This window comes from Parasteatoda tepidariorum, chromosome 2 (genome assembly GCF_043381705.1).
Source record: "Parasteatoda tepidariorum isolate YZ-2023 chromosome 2, CAS_Ptep_4.0, whole genome shotgun sequence".
Classification (NCBI taxonomy): Eukaryota; Metazoa; Arthropoda; class Arachnida; order Araneae; family Theridiidae; genus Parasteatoda; species Parasteatoda tepidariorum.
This window is the reverse complement of record NC_092205.1, coordinates 73,867,958-73,886,876: the sequence shown is the minus strand read 5'-3', so window position 1 is coordinate 73,886,876 and position 18,919 is coordinate 73,867,958. Positions and strand designations below refer to the sequence as shown.

General features: G+C 30.4%; 1 protein-coding gene and 1 long non-coding RNA gene across 3 annotated transcripts in view; one reads left to right on the top strand and one right to left on the bottom strand.

Moving 5' to 3' along the window:
* Positions 1-17,404, top strand: part of LOC139425018 (uncharacterized) — a 23,820-nt gene extending 6,416 nt beyond the window's left edge. The window contains exons 2-3 of the long non-coding RNA XR_011636182.1: positions 7,380-7,555; positions 17,207-17,404. This is a non-coding gene — a long non-coding RNA (uncharacterized lncRNA). The remainder of the gene's footprint in view (positions 1-7,379; positions 7,556-17,206) is intronic.
* The window catches only part of LOC107444247 (protein unc-13 homolog B), a 541,472-nt gene continuing 523,422 nt past the window's right edge, over positions 870-18,919 (bottom strand). For both annotated transcript variants that reach the window (XM_043038846.2, XM_071177753.1), the window contains 8 exons: positions 18,473-18,561; positions 16,225-16,441; positions 15,910-15,978; positions 15,725-15,829; positions 14,363-14,573; positions 11,970-12,068; positions 11,729-11,888; positions 870-9,742 (listed from right to left, as the gene is read on the bottom strand). In XM_043038846.2, the coding sequence (XP_042894780.1) occupies positions 9,451-9,742; positions 11,729-11,888; positions 11,970-12,068; positions 14,363-14,573; positions 15,725-15,829; positions 15,910-15,978; positions 16,225-16,441; positions 18,473-18,561 (1,242 nt within the window). In that variant the 3' untranslated portion in view covers positions 870-9,450. The remainder of the gene's footprint in view (positions 9,743-11,728; positions 11,889-11,969; positions 12,069-14,362; positions 14,574-15,724; positions 15,830-15,909; positions 15,979-16,224; positions 16,442-18,472; positions 18,562-18,919) is intronic.

Sequence of the window (18,919 nt, the reverse complement as noted above, 5' to 3'; positions counted from 1 at the left end):
ATGTGATTAGTGCTTAAAAAATACGAATCTTGACTTTCTTGATACCTGCAGCTGTTATAGCTTATAAGTGATGCGATTAGTGCTTAAAAAAATACCAATCTTGACTTTCTTGATACCTGCAGCTGTTATAGCTAATGAGTGATGTGATTAGTGCTTAAAAAATACGAATTTCGACTATCTTGATACCTGTAGTTATTACAGTTTATGATTGATGTGATTAGTGCTTAAAAAATACGAATCTTGACTTTCTTGATACCTGCAGCTGTTATAGCTTATAAGTGATGCGATTAGTGCTTAAAAAAATACCAATCTTGACTTTCTTGATACCTGCAGCTGTTATAGCTAATGAGTGATGTGATTAGTGCTTAAAAAATACGAATTTCGACTATCTTGATACCTGTAGTTATTACAGTTTATGATTGATGTGATTAGTGCTTAAAAAATACGAATCTTGACTTTCTTGATACCTGCAGCTGTTATAGCTTATAAGTGATGCGATTAGTGCTTAAAAAAATACCAATCTTGACTTTCTTGATACCTGCAGCTGTTATAGCTAATGAGTGATGTGATTAGTGCTTAAAAAATACGAATTTTTACTTTCTTGATACTTGCAGCTGTTATAACTTATGATAGATGTGATTAGTGTTTAAATAATACACATTTTGACTTTCTTCATACCTGTAGTTATTACAGCTTATGAGTGATATGATTAGTGGTTAAAAAATACGAATCTTCACTTTCTTGATACCTGCAGCTGTTATTGCTTATGAGTGATGTAATTTGTGTTTAAAAATACGCATCTTGACTTTCTTGATACCTGTAGTTATTAGAGCTTAGGATTGATGTGATTAGTGTTTAAATAATACACATTTTGACTTTCTCTCAACAATTTAATTCCAAGAAGTGAGACAAATTTCTTGTATAAAAAGATATATGCATATATACATACATACATATTCATAGGCATATATAGTATGTGTATGGTACATTGAAAACAATAATACATTTTGACCAACACCTTAAAATTTAACAGTTGTTCTCATTATCACACAGTTCACATCCGCTTGTTTTCTCCACCTTTTGAAAATTTTATCTAGCAATAAAACATTGTTTTATTAAGAAAAGTTCTATTTACATTAAATATCTTTTTCAAACACAAATTAACCATTGGAATAGAAATTTCCATTTAATGTAATCAAAACACACGCTTTTAAATTTCTATGTCAAATGTGCAACATCTTTTTTCAATAATTTTATTTTCTTTTTTTTAATATAAAATCAATTAAGTACATGCTAGAATTAAATACAAATATTTTTCACACAAGGTTAAGTGCAGATGAAAAACTCGTTTTTGTTTAAAGATATGTCTAGTTTTCATAAATATTTGAATATTATATTACAACTTTGAGATCTTTTTTTATTAATATTTTCAAAATGACATTTACAATATATAAATACAATTTCATTTGCCTGTAACAACAGACTACAAAGTTTTGATTAAAACATACTGATTGAAATGTAACAGCAATAAATAAATACGTTTTCTTTTAATTTAACAAATATTTACACACGGAAACTTATTAATAAAATCTCTGTATAATATTCAATTTTTCGAAAAAATTATTTTAAATTTTTTACTTCATAATATTTGTTTAAACTTTAAAAAGAGTTTATTTACAAAAATCGATATCATTTAATTTAATAATTTTGTTTAGTCATTGAATAAAAGATAACATAAAAAATAACATTAAAGCTCGTTTTTAAATAAATTCCTTAAAGAATAAAATTTGCAATTTCATGTTATAAATTTTGATTTTTTTCAGACAGGATTTAAGTTTTTTTTTCAGTTTCATTTGCTCAATTTCTTTTCTCAAATAAAAATGAATAAAGTTTATTGGAAATTAAATAATTCACAAAAACATTTTGAAGAAAATCGAAATTAAATTTAATAACGTATACTTGATATAACTTTTTTTTTTTAAAAAAAAATCTTTCCAAATACCTTAGAAAAAAAAAATTCTGTTAAAGGTTGAAAACAGTTGAATAATTTAATTGCCATTTAAATGTTTTATAAATTATTTCTAAATATTATAAACAGTGAAAAGGAAAAACGTAATAAATTCTTAAGTATCAAACGGGTTTAAAGGAAAGAAAAACACATTAAAAATTGTTAATATCGTAAGAATTATTAAATACTTTAAAATAATCGGAATAATTTAAGATCTTTTATTTATTTAATTCTCAAAAAAAAAGGTTTCCTTTAAAATAATAATAAAAATGCATCAATTTTCGAACCTAAAAACTTTCCGGATCATAATTAGAGCAAAATTAGCGTTAGAAGACATGATTTTTTACATTTGGATTTAAATGCATAGCTAAAAAAATTTTATTGCTAATAAACAAAATAATTTGTTTATAAATAAATGTTCATAAATAAATATGCTGCATTGTAAAATATCGGAATAATAAATAGAATACTTAATTTTCATTGGGACGTAGCTATTTTACAGAAATTATCCCGATATAATTATTTGCTTATAAAAATAATAACAGTATATTAAAAAAAATTCTTAATTTGAATTTTTTTGGACTTTGATTTTAGTTTTTATACATAATTATTTTACAACAGCTTCTTAGTTTATTGTTTAATAAACGCTATAAATAGAATGTTAGTAGAAACAGATGGAGGCTACTACAGAACCAATTCTAGTACATTTTTATTAAACTCTAATACAATTAGTTTTATTAAATTCTAGTACATTTGTATAACTTAATTCAAAAAGATTAAAAAATATTTTTATTGCATAATAAAACCTTTGAACAATTATTTAAACTTCTTTAAAATAGTTTCCTTTCAAGAAAGATTAGACGTATTTATTTATTTTTAAAACGAAAGTTTTAAAAGTTGGTTGCATAGTTTTCAAGATTGTATAAGTTATTAGTAGTATTAGTACAGCATTAGTGGCAATCAGTAACTTCTATAATTCACTGTTTACATGCAGGAAAGTAATTATTGCAATATTGTATAATATTTTCATATTTAAAATGAATGCAAAGTTATATTTATTAATATACATGTCAAAAATGTAATTAAAAACAATAAGACAGACAAAAATTTAAAAACATTTAAACTCAATACACATAAAAATATACAAAATAATAATCATTACAATAATGCAAATCTGTTAATAAAATGAATACCTATAAATAATATTTATGAAATGAACTAGCAATATAAATATTTCAGTGCATAATTTTTCTTTTAAATAATAGAGGGACATTTTTTTAAACAAAAAATTAACGATTACATCTGAATAATTTTTTTTTGATATGCATCGTTTTGTTTAAAATCAACTTTAAACTATAATTTGCACAATGCAAATTTGAATTGAATTTTAATTTTCATAATTAATATTTTTTAAACTTTAATTAATTATAATTTTCAATATTAATTATAATTTTTAATATTAGTTAATTATTAATCATAATTAATTACTAATTATAATTAATATTTTTCTTAAAGTGAAATATTAATTATAATTAATGAAATAGTGTAATCATAACAAAAATATTGCTCATTCTGACAGAAACTGATGTAAGGAAAACAACGTTAATTCGTTAATAAAAAATTTGTTAATGAAAGAATTGTTAATTAGCAATTAACCATTCTTTTTGTAATTAGCGATTCAAAAGAAAAGTTGTTCACAATAATTTGTACCAAAATTTGTTGAACTGTTAAAAAAATTATCATAAAAGCAAGTTCTAAATAAATATTAAGATCGATTTCAAATCAGAGATGAAAATGTAAAAATTTATTAAAATTTGTTAAATTTTAGTTCACTTGCGCACTAAATTGGAAAAGTAAATAAAAAATGCAGCCTGTTTGGCATTTCGTTTAAAATAAATGCACTGTTTGTACTTCATAAAACACATTTCTTTTATATTTTGAAGTTTGCTGCAAGAGTAATTGAATATTAGACTATCTATTAGTTTATGTCCACAATTGCAAACTAATTTACACGAATACGATCAGAATTGTTGAGCTCGAAAAATCAACTAATTTCTGGCCATAGTTCAAAAAAAGTTCTATAATTGAATCTGGGTCACGCAATTTTGCCAACAATCACTTTGACGACAAACAGTTTTAATATATCTTAGAAAATTTGATTAAATATTGAATCACAGTTACAATATTTTTGAACCATATTAGCGTAAATTTTTGGTGCAACTTTAACAGGGTGTCAAATTAAATGTTTTCATTTACAAATTTTTTAAGTAGTAATAATATTTATATATTGACTTTGAAAATGCACATACGTATTAGTATAATGATTTTTTTTTATAAAATATTTTGGTATGAAATATTTTTCAGGTACAACCTCCAATATTTGAGGTTTTAGAGAATTATTTTTCTCTGTGGTAGTTAAATAAAGGAAACATTTTTTAAACAAATCTACTTTTTATTAATCTTCAAAACTTAAGAGCACGGCCATCTGTTAATTTCTTTTATATATCTGTTTGAATTATCCATATGCAGTGGTGTTAAAAATTCTTTTAAATATAATTTATTAAAATATTAGTAACCTTTGCTATACCATAATGCAAAAAAAGAAAAAATCTGAAGATTCAGGAATTCCGCAGTAGTTGGAAGGTATGCAAATTAATGTTTTAGCGAGGAAACAGATCAAAAGACAATTGAAATCTGACAAATTGCAATAGAGAATAATAGATGGGATTAACATTAAAACTAATTTAATTAAGTTGAAACTTGAAGGTTATTTTAGTAATCACCTTTCAACTCCTGTTTGTTTTCTTCCTCAGTCAAACGTGTTTTGTTATTTATTACAGTCGCTTTCCTCTACCGTGATTTGTCCGATTTTTATAATGTTTTTTTCCTTTCTTGAACATGTCACCCCCAATATGTGACCTTCAATATAAATACTCTTTTGTTTTAATTTTTAAAAAAGGATTCTAAAAATACATATTAGGTATGTATAGCATTCCGTATAAGTCAAAGGTACATATAAAGTTCTTTCAAAGTATAATAAATTTTTTTTATTTTCCTGCCATTTTAAATAGAGGTTAAAAAGTCGGGAAGTTAACAGCTTTGCCTTAATATTTAACTCCTCAATACCTCATTAAGATTACAGAAAATTCGCTGGTTATTGTGATAAAATGACTCTGCTATAAAATAAAATTGCACCTATATTCCAAGCAACGTTATTTAGTTATAAAATAGCCTTGAATATAGTTATAATTAGAAAAACAGTTAGATTTAGAGTGAGTTATTACACATAATTTCCTCTTTTTTTTGATGATATCACTACTTACGGAACTTCAGCCACTTAAGGTATTGAATACAATTTAAAGATTTAACGCATTTTATAATAATTGGTTCTGGTTTTAGATTAGTCGGATTATATAAAGATCATCATTAATAGTTATATAGAACAAACTTAATAATAAAATTTGCTTAAAGTTTAGATGTAGAGCTTCTTAAATTGTAAGTTCGACCCTAATCAGTGATACTGCATAGTTAAATCGCGAAAAACCTGTATTTATGTAATTTTTATTTATAATTTCAGTCCTTTGCATAGATCTTTGAACATTTGAACTCAAAATGCGTTTTGTGAAAGATTTTTAACGTCAGTAATGATTCATTGTGTGCAATAAGAATTTTTTAATAAATTGATCTTTTTTTTCTTTTCATCCTTTTTCCTTATTAGACAAGAGTTTTCAAGAATTGAATAATGTCAGTTACCTCTCATATCTCTGAGTTAAATTGGTGAACTAGATTCAGCAAACAATTCACCAGAAAAATGGTAGAAGACAAGAATTTTCGACAAGTAAATAATTTCACTTCGCTATCTTAACTGAAGAGTTGAATTGGCGAAAGAGATTCGGCAAACGATTCACTGGAAAAATGGTTGATCATAGGAATTTCTGCAAAGTGAATAATTTCAGTTCACTATCTTACTGGAGAGTTGAATTGGTGAACTAGATTTAGCAGAAAATTCCCCAGAAAAATGGTAGAAAACAAGAATTTTTTCCAAGTAAATAATTTCAGTTCACTATCTTACTGGAGAGTTGAATTGGTGAATTAGATTCGGCAAACGATTCGCAAGAATTATGGTTGAGGACAAAAATTTTTGCGAAGTGAATTATTTCAGTTATAAGCAGTCGAATTTGTGAGTTAATGTCGGCAACCGATTCACCGGCGAAGTGATTGTTGGCAAAATGGATGGAACCCACGAGTCTGAACAGTTTCTTATCTTCTGAGTTGTGAAGAAGATTATAATGAGGAAGTTGAATCACCGAAGAAATATCACATGAGTGGGGTAAGAAACTATAAACTTTTGCAAGTATGGTTAAGATAGAGAAAGAGCTACAGTAGATTTAAAAGGTAGATAATTAATCGTTTGTTTGAATGACAGTTGGCACAGTTTCTGTGGTTCTGGGGGGTGGGAGAATGCCCAAAAAGTGACAAGTGGCAGTTGAGATGGTGAGAAACGCGCTGAATGAGAAAAATCACGGAATCAAGAGAAGCACTTAAATCAGATAGATAGATATATGTTCGCTGCGTCTAACTCACCAAGAATGCAATATAAAAAAATATAAATCTGAAATTCACACCACACAAGACAGTTAAGGATTCAGAGCCGGATTTGGATGCGATTTTCAAATAATTCATTTTTATTTGTGCAAAATTTTTAAACAATACTAAAGCAATTTATTTATAGTGGCTTATTTAAATAATGGAATGAAATTAAAGTGATGTTTATAGAACATTTAAATAATTATAGCAAACCATGTTATTAGGATATGTAAAGTAAAGCGCAGAAGAAAAGTGTATTTATTAATTAATTGAGTGACTTATTTTGTTTATATGTATTGATATTTTTTTCTTTAAATACGGAACTCCAATAACTAATCATCATAGATTTATTAAATCATTAGATAAAGTAATACATTTGATCTGGTACATAAAGCCTATTGAGAGGAAACTTTTGAAGAAAAAGTATTGAAGAAATTACCATTTGGTAAAAAGAACAGAAAAATATCTTTTAAAGTTTATCGTAACTAAACAAATGCAAGGTAAACTTCAATATTTTTTTTTTAATGCTGAAACAAAATTCACGTTAAATGTGTTAGAAATTAGAAAAATAGAAAATATATCTCTGTATAAGAGCAGCTAACGGTATTTTGTGCATACATCGAACAGCAAGGCGCTGAATTCTATTTTATATGCATAATGCATTTAAACAGAACATTGATCCCTATGTTGCATATTACCATTCTTTAAATATAAAATTTTATACATTTTATCAATGTAACCTCTGGAATAGGTGAATGCTTATGATTCAAATAATGTTTTGCAGATTTCTCTAATTTGATGATAGAAAATGTGAGCTGACTGACATCAACTTAAAAGTAGTAAGGGCGATTTTGTTCGGGTCACGTGATGTTGTGCGAGGGTGAAACATATAACAATCCGGCTCTGAATGACGATGATTCACATATTGAAGACTGTCAATTATTGTCACATACACATGGAGTGAGTAGAAGCCTACCTTTTATTTTACACTATCATCCAGTTATATTTATGATATATTAATGCGTACATAGCATTTACATTTACATATGTATATATTTATATGTTGGTAAAAAATTTATGCTTAAGAAAAATTATACAGACAATAGTATTATTAGACATAGCTTTGCCGCGTATGTCGAAATAGGAGCTTCATCACAAACACTATTTTCATAGCAATAAGGTATTGAAACAGAAACCTTTGCATTCCCAAGTAAAAGGAAATCGCTCCCATCTTGGCGTGTATAGTAAAACTCCCTTTATGAGTACAAACTTCTAAAAGTTAAAATAATTATGAATTCTTGCATATAACTAGAATCCAAAACCGTTACTAAATATTTACAAAAAATGCAGCAAGCAGTAAAAATAAATCGTGTCACACAACTAATATCTGTTTGAAAATGTTAACAGCTTTTTGCACTTTATAAAAGCTGAGTAAGTAGTCGTCAAAAATATAAATTCTTAATTTAAAAATTCTTAGCTTCGAAACATAACTGTTTAGTGTCTTACTGAATATCCAGAGTTGAATTTTCGGATATCCAGAAGACTATTCTTAATGAAATCAACAGATTTAAAGTAAATCCATAATAGCATGCAAATTTTCTACAACATTCAAGTTGCACCATCATGCAATAGAGTTCAAGAAAGATTAATCTGCATGATAATGTCGCAACTTGGCAACAGTCTTATGGTGGTAGCAAATTTGAACCATTATATGAGGTATTTCTCTTATTTCAGCATAATATTTGCAGATTTGAAACACGCATAACACAACTAAAAAATCAAGAAATTAAAATATTTTTTGATAAAATCACTCTTGATGTCTTTTACACTCACTTCATAGCTTTATTAACTTTGAATTCGTACAGAAAGAGTTATTTTAACAGAAATTATCAAAATTGATTTAATTATTTTATCGAAAGTTATACAGATTATTCAGATATTCTTCTAAAATCTGAACCTCTTACTTCTGAAATTTTTAGTAGTGATGATGAATTATTTGCAAAGCAAACCTAATTTATCGCAAATAGTAACAAAAGAATACCGATGACTATAAATAGATGGATTTCGTTAATAGTTTTTGGTCTTTATTTAATTTTTATGCATTTATAACTAACGCGAATAATATTTCTTGGTACAAAAAGTGGTCATAAATGTTATTATTATTTTTTTTGCAAAATATCTCATGACAAGTTCAAAATACCTCATAACATGTTCAAAATACCTCATAACATGTTCAAAATACCTTTCAATATGCATCATAACATATTAATCGTACTACGTTATAGATGTAAAATGATTCTTTACAACTTATTAATGTATTTTTGTAATTCTTAAACTGATAACCATATAAAGTTGTTTATTGTGAGAGATCTTTATATATATTGCGACGCTGGTTTAATAGATATTTTGTCATGTGACACAAGGGTAAAGCAATGGTAAAAACAAGGAATGCAAAAAAGTTTTAAGTAGTAAAAGATGAGAGCGAGATCCTAGCTTTAAAATGTTTCGAAACTTGCATTTTCATCCACTCATGAAAACAAAAACCAAAGAAGAATCGATGCAAGTAAAGACACCAACGGATCGAAGATTCAGCCACCAGGGGGACTGGTGGTGAAGACTTTGTTTTCGAAGAAGAAGAAGAAGAGCGTCTTCTTCGTCCTGAAGAAGAAGGAGTGTCCATTGAAGATGAGCAAATGCCGGAAGAACAACTTTGTTATGACGTGACCGCCGGACGAAGACTACCTCGTCGTTTTCAGTCCACCTTTCCCTTCTGGAAGGAAATGTGGTCGACGAGTGTGGTTATGGTTCGAGCACGGAATTTTTTTTATTTCCCACATGAGGAAGGGGGTGGTAATTTACTGAACAGGTATGTTCTCGTCATTCCTGACTTCTGATTTCAGCTTGACAAACTCCCTCGCGACCTCGTCGTTGGTGCGCTGAGATAGAATTCGGAGAACTGTCCATCCCGTCTCGTCCATGTTGACTCGTCGTCCAAGGGGTAACCAACATGCACAGCTTCCTTGTTCGATGATGTCTCGCAACTGCATGACGGCTACTCCCACCAAGCGGTCTTCGCGAGCGAAGCAATAGTCTTTTACACAGATATGCAATTCAAAAGAAGATGGTTCTTCTTCATTACCGATAATGCTGTAAGAAAAAATGAAACAAAAAATTCAGTCATGGTAGATACAAGCATATGTAAGAAATCAAACCTCCCTCCTAGAAAGGTCAAGAGTTAACACTATACAAATCCGATATTTTATTTCATTACATTTGGAATAGAAAGTATACATTTTCTTTAGTTGATGGGACAGAGATTTTGTACTGATGCCTAAGGTTTCTATGCTAGTGAAACGAAATTTGATCGAACTGCTGGTTTCTGCTCGATTGATTCGAATAAAAATGTCTGTTTTTAGATTGAACTGAAATATTACGGAAGGTTTTTGTCACGTGATCAATACTATATTTCGATTTTAACCAATCACAAAGCAGCTATTGCCTTTTTAAAGATGGCGGCATAAAAATCAGTGGGATAGAAAGATAATTTCATTTTAGCACTCCATGACAACTTCATGTAAATAATATGATAACTGAACAATGTATCTCTTATTAACATTTATAAAATAATTTCGAGACGAATTTTCAAAATCACGATTCAATCTTCATCAGTAACCGCTATTAATTCAAGTTGGTAATTTATTGTCTTTGATTAATTACGGAGCAGATTGCTCCATAAAGATTACAGAAAGGATAACTCTTAAGGATAAAAGTCTGATTATGACGTAATCTTAGAGCTGAATTGTAATAACCGGTCACGATGGAACAGCAATCGAAGGAGTACGAGAGATTCTAATTATTGGTTCGCTTTTCAATTGCAGGAGTGTCTAAATTGACGAGTCAGTCACAGTGTTTGTCATAATCGTAGCTACAAGACGAAGAAAATATCTACAAACAAGTCGCAAAACTTGGTATCAATTCTGGCCGAATACAAATACCACGACTCAAATTTGTAGCATTAGTTTTGATTCAACATCATCATCAGTCAAACATAAATATTTTAAGACCAAACTCTTTAGCATCTGAGGCTAATGTAAATACCATAAATTAGACTCGTTGTTTCATCAGTTGATTTGTTGAACACAATGGTTAAAGTTAAACACAGAACTTCAGAACTTACTTGAAATGCGATTCACCTAATAACTTAATTTTTTGAAAAAATTAAAATACTTTATGGCGTAGGAAAAATAACTTAAACTATGCGTTTTATCTATTTTGTTTTGGTTACTTATTTTAAAAAGAGCTACAGAATTAGAATAGTGATCAAAGTTTGCTTAACCCCTTCTCTGTCGGCGTCGCATCTCATAAATTTGGCGTTGCATGCCATGCAACGAAGAGAAAACTTGAATTCGTCGCTACTGTTAAGATAATATTGTTAAGATATGGCGCAATGTTCGCAGTGAGATTCCCCGCCTTTGAATTGAAATCAAAATCATTTTGTACTTTCTGTCATATTGTAGGTGTAATTCGTAATGCTGTAGGAGAAGAGATTATTCATTTACTGATTTTTACAAATACCACGTTTTGCAGATTCATATAAATATTTCACGAAGTTAATTTTTTAAACTGCTGGAGGCTCGAACGGTTTGCTCGATTGTTGCATGGAAAATGATACCCACCGGAATAATTAATTAATGATTATTTGTGATCGGTTCAAAATAGTAATAATCGTAAACTCAAAATTGGGTTAGCTGTTCAACAACAGTTATAAAATGAAATAAAATTAGCTTAACTGTGGCCGAATCATGGAATGGAATTTGCTTAGATCCTATAACTGGGCCTTTTGAAGTAGTTATATTTTTAACAATTGAAGTACAGATATTTAACTATAAGCTTAATTCTAAAGTCTTAAGATAACTATTTAGCCTACATATACCATAATTTTAAGGGAAATGAAAAAAAAGAGATGGGTAGAACTTATAGTGTTTGAAATTTGAAAAAAACATTAATATCTAAAGAAATTTTATAAGCATGCAATCTGCTATCTTGTAGCATTATTTTTAAAAGACACAAGAGGGTAATATAGTTATATTTTAAGGGTAAACACAATAAATATAGGGCTTTAAGAGTACTTACAAGTGAAATGTCTCGTTGTATTTGGGTGACCAATTATTATTTTTGGATTTTGTACCGTGCTTTCTTCGTTTGTCACTTAAATGTGGCCCGATTAGGTTCACCTCAACAAATGGCCGGAACATGCTGGTGCTAGGCCACTTCAAATCGTTAGCCGCCACAACTGAAAAACAACAAATCATACCCTATAGTAATTGTCCAAGATATGATATTTGAATATTAAAAAAATTGGCACTCTCTGTACCTTTTACGGTAATTTTGTGCTCTCCTGTACCAGGATGAGTGAAGAGATCGACTTGGATGGATACTTCACCCACACTTCCCTCTTCAGCTGTCGGAGCATCTGTAATGAAATACATTGTTAAAATACGTAAAACGAACCACAGAAAATCTGAATACTTATTTTCAACTATAAATAATAAATATTGAGACTTATTGAAAAGTCTACTTGTACGCGCGCTAGATGTAAGGAAGATGTTTGTTTTTTAGGAAAAGGGTAAAATTTGCATTATGTTCGGCCCTATTGCATAAAACAATTGCATCCACTGTTTTGTGAAGAAGTTTTGAAAAGAAGCGGTCTAAGAAAGCTTTATCATTTTGGTAGCTTTAATAACTACTTCATCGATGGTAGGGATACCAAATATAATTTTTGTTGTTGAAATAGTGTATAAGTATGGAGACAGTTATTCTTAGAAAAGAAACGTTTTAAAAGAAACAGTGTAAAATTTCTCACAAAACAGAAAAGCAGAACAGAAACAAAGGAAAAAAACTGAATCAAAGCAATTCAAGTTTTAGAGTTTTTTGTGTGCAGTAGGTGTGGGAATACAATGCAAAGAGTTTTCTATAGCTTAAGCGAATAAGAATTAATTAGGTTGTATGAAATGTACATAGGAAATCAGAATTACTGAGCGAGGTGATTTTATTCTTATGAAAAATGTCTCTGTCAAACAGCGCTTTTATACCGAGCAACATAAAGCCAAGACATTTCAGGGATAATTTTATAACATTTTAATAAAACAGTGTGGCAGATCAATGCAAATGTGTGTATATTTGCTGTTTACAACATTTAAAAATGACAAAAATTGTCAAAATTTAACTGGATTTTTTTTATCATTTATTCGGAGAGAAAAATAGGTAGACTTAAGGCCTGGTTTCTTAGGATAGAACGCCGTCAGCTGGAAATCAGCGCTAACCTCTGATTGGTCCATTTGTGAATTTGATAGTATACGTCATCGAACGCTCATCTGGAACTACAATTGCTGTCCAACTCAACTGCAGATGGATTACAACGTGACGTTAACCACAGAAGCAATGGCGGACAACATCCAACAGCACATTGAAATCAGTCAAGATTTTGATTTTGACTTAAAACATAGCTTCTTCATTAAACATAGCATTCTTCATTTAGCTCAGCTATAATGTGTTTTTTTGGACATAGTCATTATTTGTTCTCTAAAACACTGGTCGACAATAACAAAATCAATACAAATTCAAAATAAGTATTTGTTTACGTTATTAACGCATGCGCAATGAGAGATAATGTCTGCGTTGAACCGACTGCTCACGCTGAGCTAACAAAAAAGCATTTTTTTGTCGTCAGTTCTACGTCAACTTTCCGCTGACGCCCAGATAAGGCGCTAGTTCTAAGAAACCAGACCTTGAGTTAACAAACCAGTATTTTGTTGGCGTCAGCGGGACGTTGACGGCCCGCTGACGCCCAGATAAGGAGCTTGTCCTAAGAAACCAGACCTTTACAGTAATAATTTTGAAGTCGACAATGAAGAATATGCAGTGAAACCTCACGGTAGCGACCACTCTCCATTCCAAAGTAAAATGTTTGTTGATGGAGGTTGGTCTCCTTAGAGGTTACCTACATTGACTTAAATTGTTATCGAAGGTACATTATTTTTTGTAAACTATTTTAATTTTAGTCAGTGTCATTTTCTCGGTGCGAAAATGCCACTTCTGTTGACGTCATGAAAAGACATCGATGAATAAAATTTGGTAAAAATGATCTGAACTGATATAATTATTTGTAAAAACAAATTCACCCATTACGAATGGTAAAGCTTCTTTAAATAAATAAGCCTTGTGGCAAGAATTAAACAATGCTATATGAGTGGGATTTCGTTAACGAAACATCATATCAATAACGATCCTTTGCAAAGTTCTTATAGTTACACTTGCTGATGTCTCAACAAAGAAAACTTGCAAGGATTTATATCGTTTAATGATGCTCGTCGATGGTTATGTTTTTTCAAGGTCCTTTTTCGACCACAATGATGTCGGAGATAATGTTTTAATGAATATACGATATGCATGGTACACACTTGAAATGGTCTAACTAGAAAATTCTAATTTCATTGCAAACGCGAAGATGCCCCATACCTCATGCGTCAACTATAAAACCCCATTCAAAGTCCCTAAAATTCTGATTACTTGCCATTGCTGCAACAGATACTAGTATAACAGCTTTCTGGCACCTTTGAACGAAATAGTAATGTTGTTAACAACGAACTGACTTTTCCGTGGAGCTGACACTTTAAGTGAAGTCAAGTTTCAAATTACCGAAGCCCAGAAGCATGTTCGAGAAAACCAAAAGCTTATATCAGTCCACGGGGAAACGAAAAAACTCACCTTGTTTGAGTTGAGTCGTGACGAATGTCTTGATGAGTGTGTCCGTGGTCTGCGTGTAGAGAGAGAGGGCGTATCGGAGGGATTGCAGTTCTGCACTCTTGTCCAGGAATGCCTTCTTCAGGCCGTTCCCGTTTGCATGGAAGTACTGTTTGATGGTATCGAGTGCTACGTCGAGCACGGCACACTGCTTTGGCGTCAAGTTCTTCTCAACCTGTTGCAAGTACAAAAGAGAGACTGTTAAAATACTCGTTGCTGAATCTGTGGCTTAACGCAAGAATAGTCAACATCAAACATCAAAATATTAAAGTAAATATTTTAGTGAATTTTCATTAGTTCAAAGAAAGTGGTTCTTTGTCAGTTTTAAAAATTTTGGAGTATTTAGTTTTAGAATTAAATTTTGATAAACACTTTAAACCTTTTTTTTTAAGATTTCATCAAACTATGAAAAGTATTCACCAGTTATTTTTTCAGTATTTGCCAACTACTTTATAGGATTACGTTTTTTAAGTTTAAACGAATACATCCACATGGCATTAAAAAAATTCTGTATGTAAAAGAAGTAAAGCATGCCCGCAGCAGCCCATTGTGGGCCAGGGGATCATGAAAAAGGTACCCATCAATTTGAAGTTGGGTGGAGTTCAAGTCACCGATGGGGATCGAACACCAGTTCTTTAACTTATGTTCAAGATGTAAAATGAATTTTGAAATATATTTACTATAGCTTCTAACACTTTTAAATCACACCATTATAGTATGTTTATGAAGTGGTTAAGGAAGTTAAAGGCAATATATTATACGAGTACTTGTGAATAATGTAAGGATAGTTTTTAAAAAAATTTTTGTGATTCTTTTTAAGGTAATTGCAATTGATTATTTTTTGACTGCTAGAGAAAAAAAAGTAAAAATATGGTAATAGAAGCAAATTGTTTTACGTAACAAATATTTTATCGGAATAATAAACATAAAAATGCGATTTCAAGTATACGAAATATTTTACTTTCAGTTTCAAGGATATTTTTATTTGCAGAAGTGTCAAATGAATTCAAAAGTTTTGGAATTTTCATGATAATTACTAGAGGTTTTGCTAAATTCTAAATAAGTAGCTTCAAAACATAAGTTTGATAAGATCAAGGTAAATACGGTCTAGTTTTTTAGTACGGTCTTCTGAAACATATTTTCTCAATCAAAAGTTTTTGATAATAAGAAATGTTTCAGAAATTTATAAATGTACTTTCAGAGTATAGTAAAAAAAAAGTTTTTTTTTTTAAATAAATGGTTTTATTAAAGGTCAAAATTTGTGAGTTCTTAATTTTTTTTTGCTTAAAATCATGACATTAAGTAGAAAAGTTGATTAAATCGTACCATAACGCCTAGAGCTGAAGGCAATTTCGTGGTGGCGGTGACGTGGTTTCGGAGAAGTCGACCCATATCTTCTATTTTGGCATTGGGAAGGTTAGGGAGTATCACCTGTAATAAAACGCACCAACTCTTTAGCATGTGACCAATTTAAAACCCACACAGTACGATAGATCTACTAAATAACTTACATTCTTTTCAGATATGGGTGGCAAAACCACTATTTTTTCCATGGTAGTTATCACAATCTTCCATAGTTCCTAGAAAGCAGGAAAGAGGCGTATAAATTATAGACATATTTTCGGATATAGAAGATATTTCCCAATTCAATAGTGAGGTCAATTTTCAGTTCATCTCATCATCATACTATCATCACAGTTGCTCAATCAGACCGATTGAGCAAACTGTGCTGATAGTATCTGATACCGGAATGAACGACAAATCTTATTAGGAATTTCCATGGTCAAGATTAAAACTAGACAGATTACTTCTAATCGAATACTCACTTTGAGTAGGCGTTTAAGTACTGTGCGTTCGCAGACTTGGTAGAACATGGAAAGCTTTCCATCCAAGATGTCCATGAGTGGGTGGAGGACGTGGTCGGCTTCAGCCATTACTTCATTCCTCTGCGACACTTGATTCATAGAGACTTGACCCGTGCCTTTGACTGCAGATAGCAAAGCAGACAACTCCTGCATGCTTTCTCTAATCGTCCCTTCCAAGCTGCAAAAATAATTACGACGCATAAGCCTTCACAAGAACCAGACTTGTGTAATATTCGACATTAGGCTATAGTTTTATCTATTAAAGGGTTAATTAAAAATTCATCCAGCTGAGAGATGGTCAGCAGTTTTCATAGTTTGCTCGTATTGCTTTTAAATCCTAGATTAAAAGTTATTCAGTGTGTTGCGTTTTTTTTTTTCGTACTGTATATTTAAAGTGTAGTGGTCATGTTAAAATCATCACTATTGTGCTGAATGTTTCATTTCTTAAAGCTTTTTTCTTTATTCAGTTGTTGATTTCTTTTATTTATTTTTAAATTCTTGTTTTTGAGACACAGATATCGGTAAATTTTGTTTTTAATTTCAAAAGTAAAAAATGTTTTTCGCGTTATAGTCTTAGAACCCGTGACCACAAGACCTACATCATAATATAAAAGCTAATCACTTTTTTTTCAACTGTAGCTAAGAGCGGTGGGCTATTATGAGCTTACACCCCATTTACACGAGACCCGACTCGTGTAAATGGAGTACAAGCTCGTAATAGACTCACGACGTTACAAGACGAACAAACACCTGATTTTACATCTCCGATTTTCCTGGTCTGCTTTCAGGCAAGTATTGCCATGGGAAGATAACTTTGGGTCAGGTCGAAATTCAGGCGCGTGATGATTGGCTCTCTACGTCACGTGTTTATTTTTCACTAATAATTTGCTAGGTGGAGTTCTTAAAACCAGGAATGGATAAATCTGATAGGCCTATTTTTCAGGTTTGTGACGTCGGAAGACTGCTTTCTGATGCCTCTTTTCAGTTCTCGTGCAAATAGGATATTAATCATGCTAGTTTTGCCAAGTTACAGGTAACAGGTGACAAAGATGTTTTAAATTGTAATTATACGCGTCATATTATTTCTTCAAGCTAGAAAATATGTATAGTTTATTGTTTCCTCCTTGTACAGTGTGCAAAATAAAAAACGAACTACCTTGAATAACTTTTGATCTATTTATCGGTTCAAGTTTAGTACTCACTCTTAATGGTTAGAGGGAGTGGTCTTAAAATATCGTCAGCACTAATTAATTAGCATATAGGGGGTAGCCGCAATCTGGGAAATATGGTCTTAATAGCTGGGTCAGGAGAGCGATCCAAAGTTTGAACCCTTATTGTTTTTTTTGTGAATGTTTCACCATATCTCAAAAACTGTTTTGAGTGAATTGAATAACTTTTGTACACGATTTTAAAATTCGTTAATTTAAAGATAATTTCATGAAAAACAAAAATTCCAGTAAATATTTTTTATTATTTTATTTAATAATTTTTCCAAAAAATGCTAAATTGTAAGGTCTAAAATTTTTTACACCATTTTAAAGAATGTAATTTTACATGGTAAAATATAAAATTTGAACGAAATTGGTTAAATAGTTTCTGAGAAATCAAATTTTAAAAATACGGCTTCTTTAAAATTCAATGAATTTTAAAATTGTGAGCAAAGATTTTTCAATTCGCTTAAAAAGTTTCAAGATATGGTGAAATAAGCAAAAATAAAATTAACATTAAGAGGTCCAAACTTTGGACTGTTCTCCTGACCAAACTATCAGGACTATATTTTCAAGATTGCGGTCAGAAATTTCTAATCCGTCGAAAAAATGGTATGTTTATTTAGATAAAGTACGCTTCCATGTCTGAATTCGCAACTTAAAATATCGTCTTCACTAACTAATTTAACCTATTTGAAGTCACCACTTTGAACCTTTAAGATTGAGTTCTTGAACGTGAAGATCCCATTATTGGATCAAAAGTTATTCAGGGTCGTCTTTTTCATTTTGCGCACTGTACATCCATTTCCACAAACTCACGCATTTCACGATACGACTCATTTACACGAAAAGTGAGAACGTCGTTAAAAAACGATGGAATCTTGATCCTTATAAGCCTTATGGTGAATAATATTTCTAGTAATCCTTAAGATTTGACCGTGAGTTTTGAAAACTGCATATTTAAAGTATGTAATTTCACAGATTCAAAAAGATGTTTTTACCTTTTGGCGAAAATGACGCTAAGATCATCTAATACGGTATTCAGTTGTTGTTGTAGCTCGTTGAGGATGCCAGCAGCCTCATCGTCCAGCTTGAAGAAAAATTTGAAAAAACATTCAACTAGTTTTGAAATTTTCAGAAATAAAGAAGGAGAAAAGATGACGATGTTTTTTCCCACAGTAGCAACAGTTATTGTATTACGTATACATTATTTAAAGAATTATTTTCTTCAAGAATGCTTTTTTACTAAACATTAAATAAAATATGATTCCATGGTTACGAACATAAATTTTGCCTAGTCATCCATCATAATCCAAATGTTTAGGAAAAAGAGTTAAAATTTTGAATCTAAATGGTTCAATAATTATACTAATAAATAGTTCAATAAATGTTATTAATAACTGGTTAAATATTGTTCAACACTCACACATTAAACTTAAATAATTTAT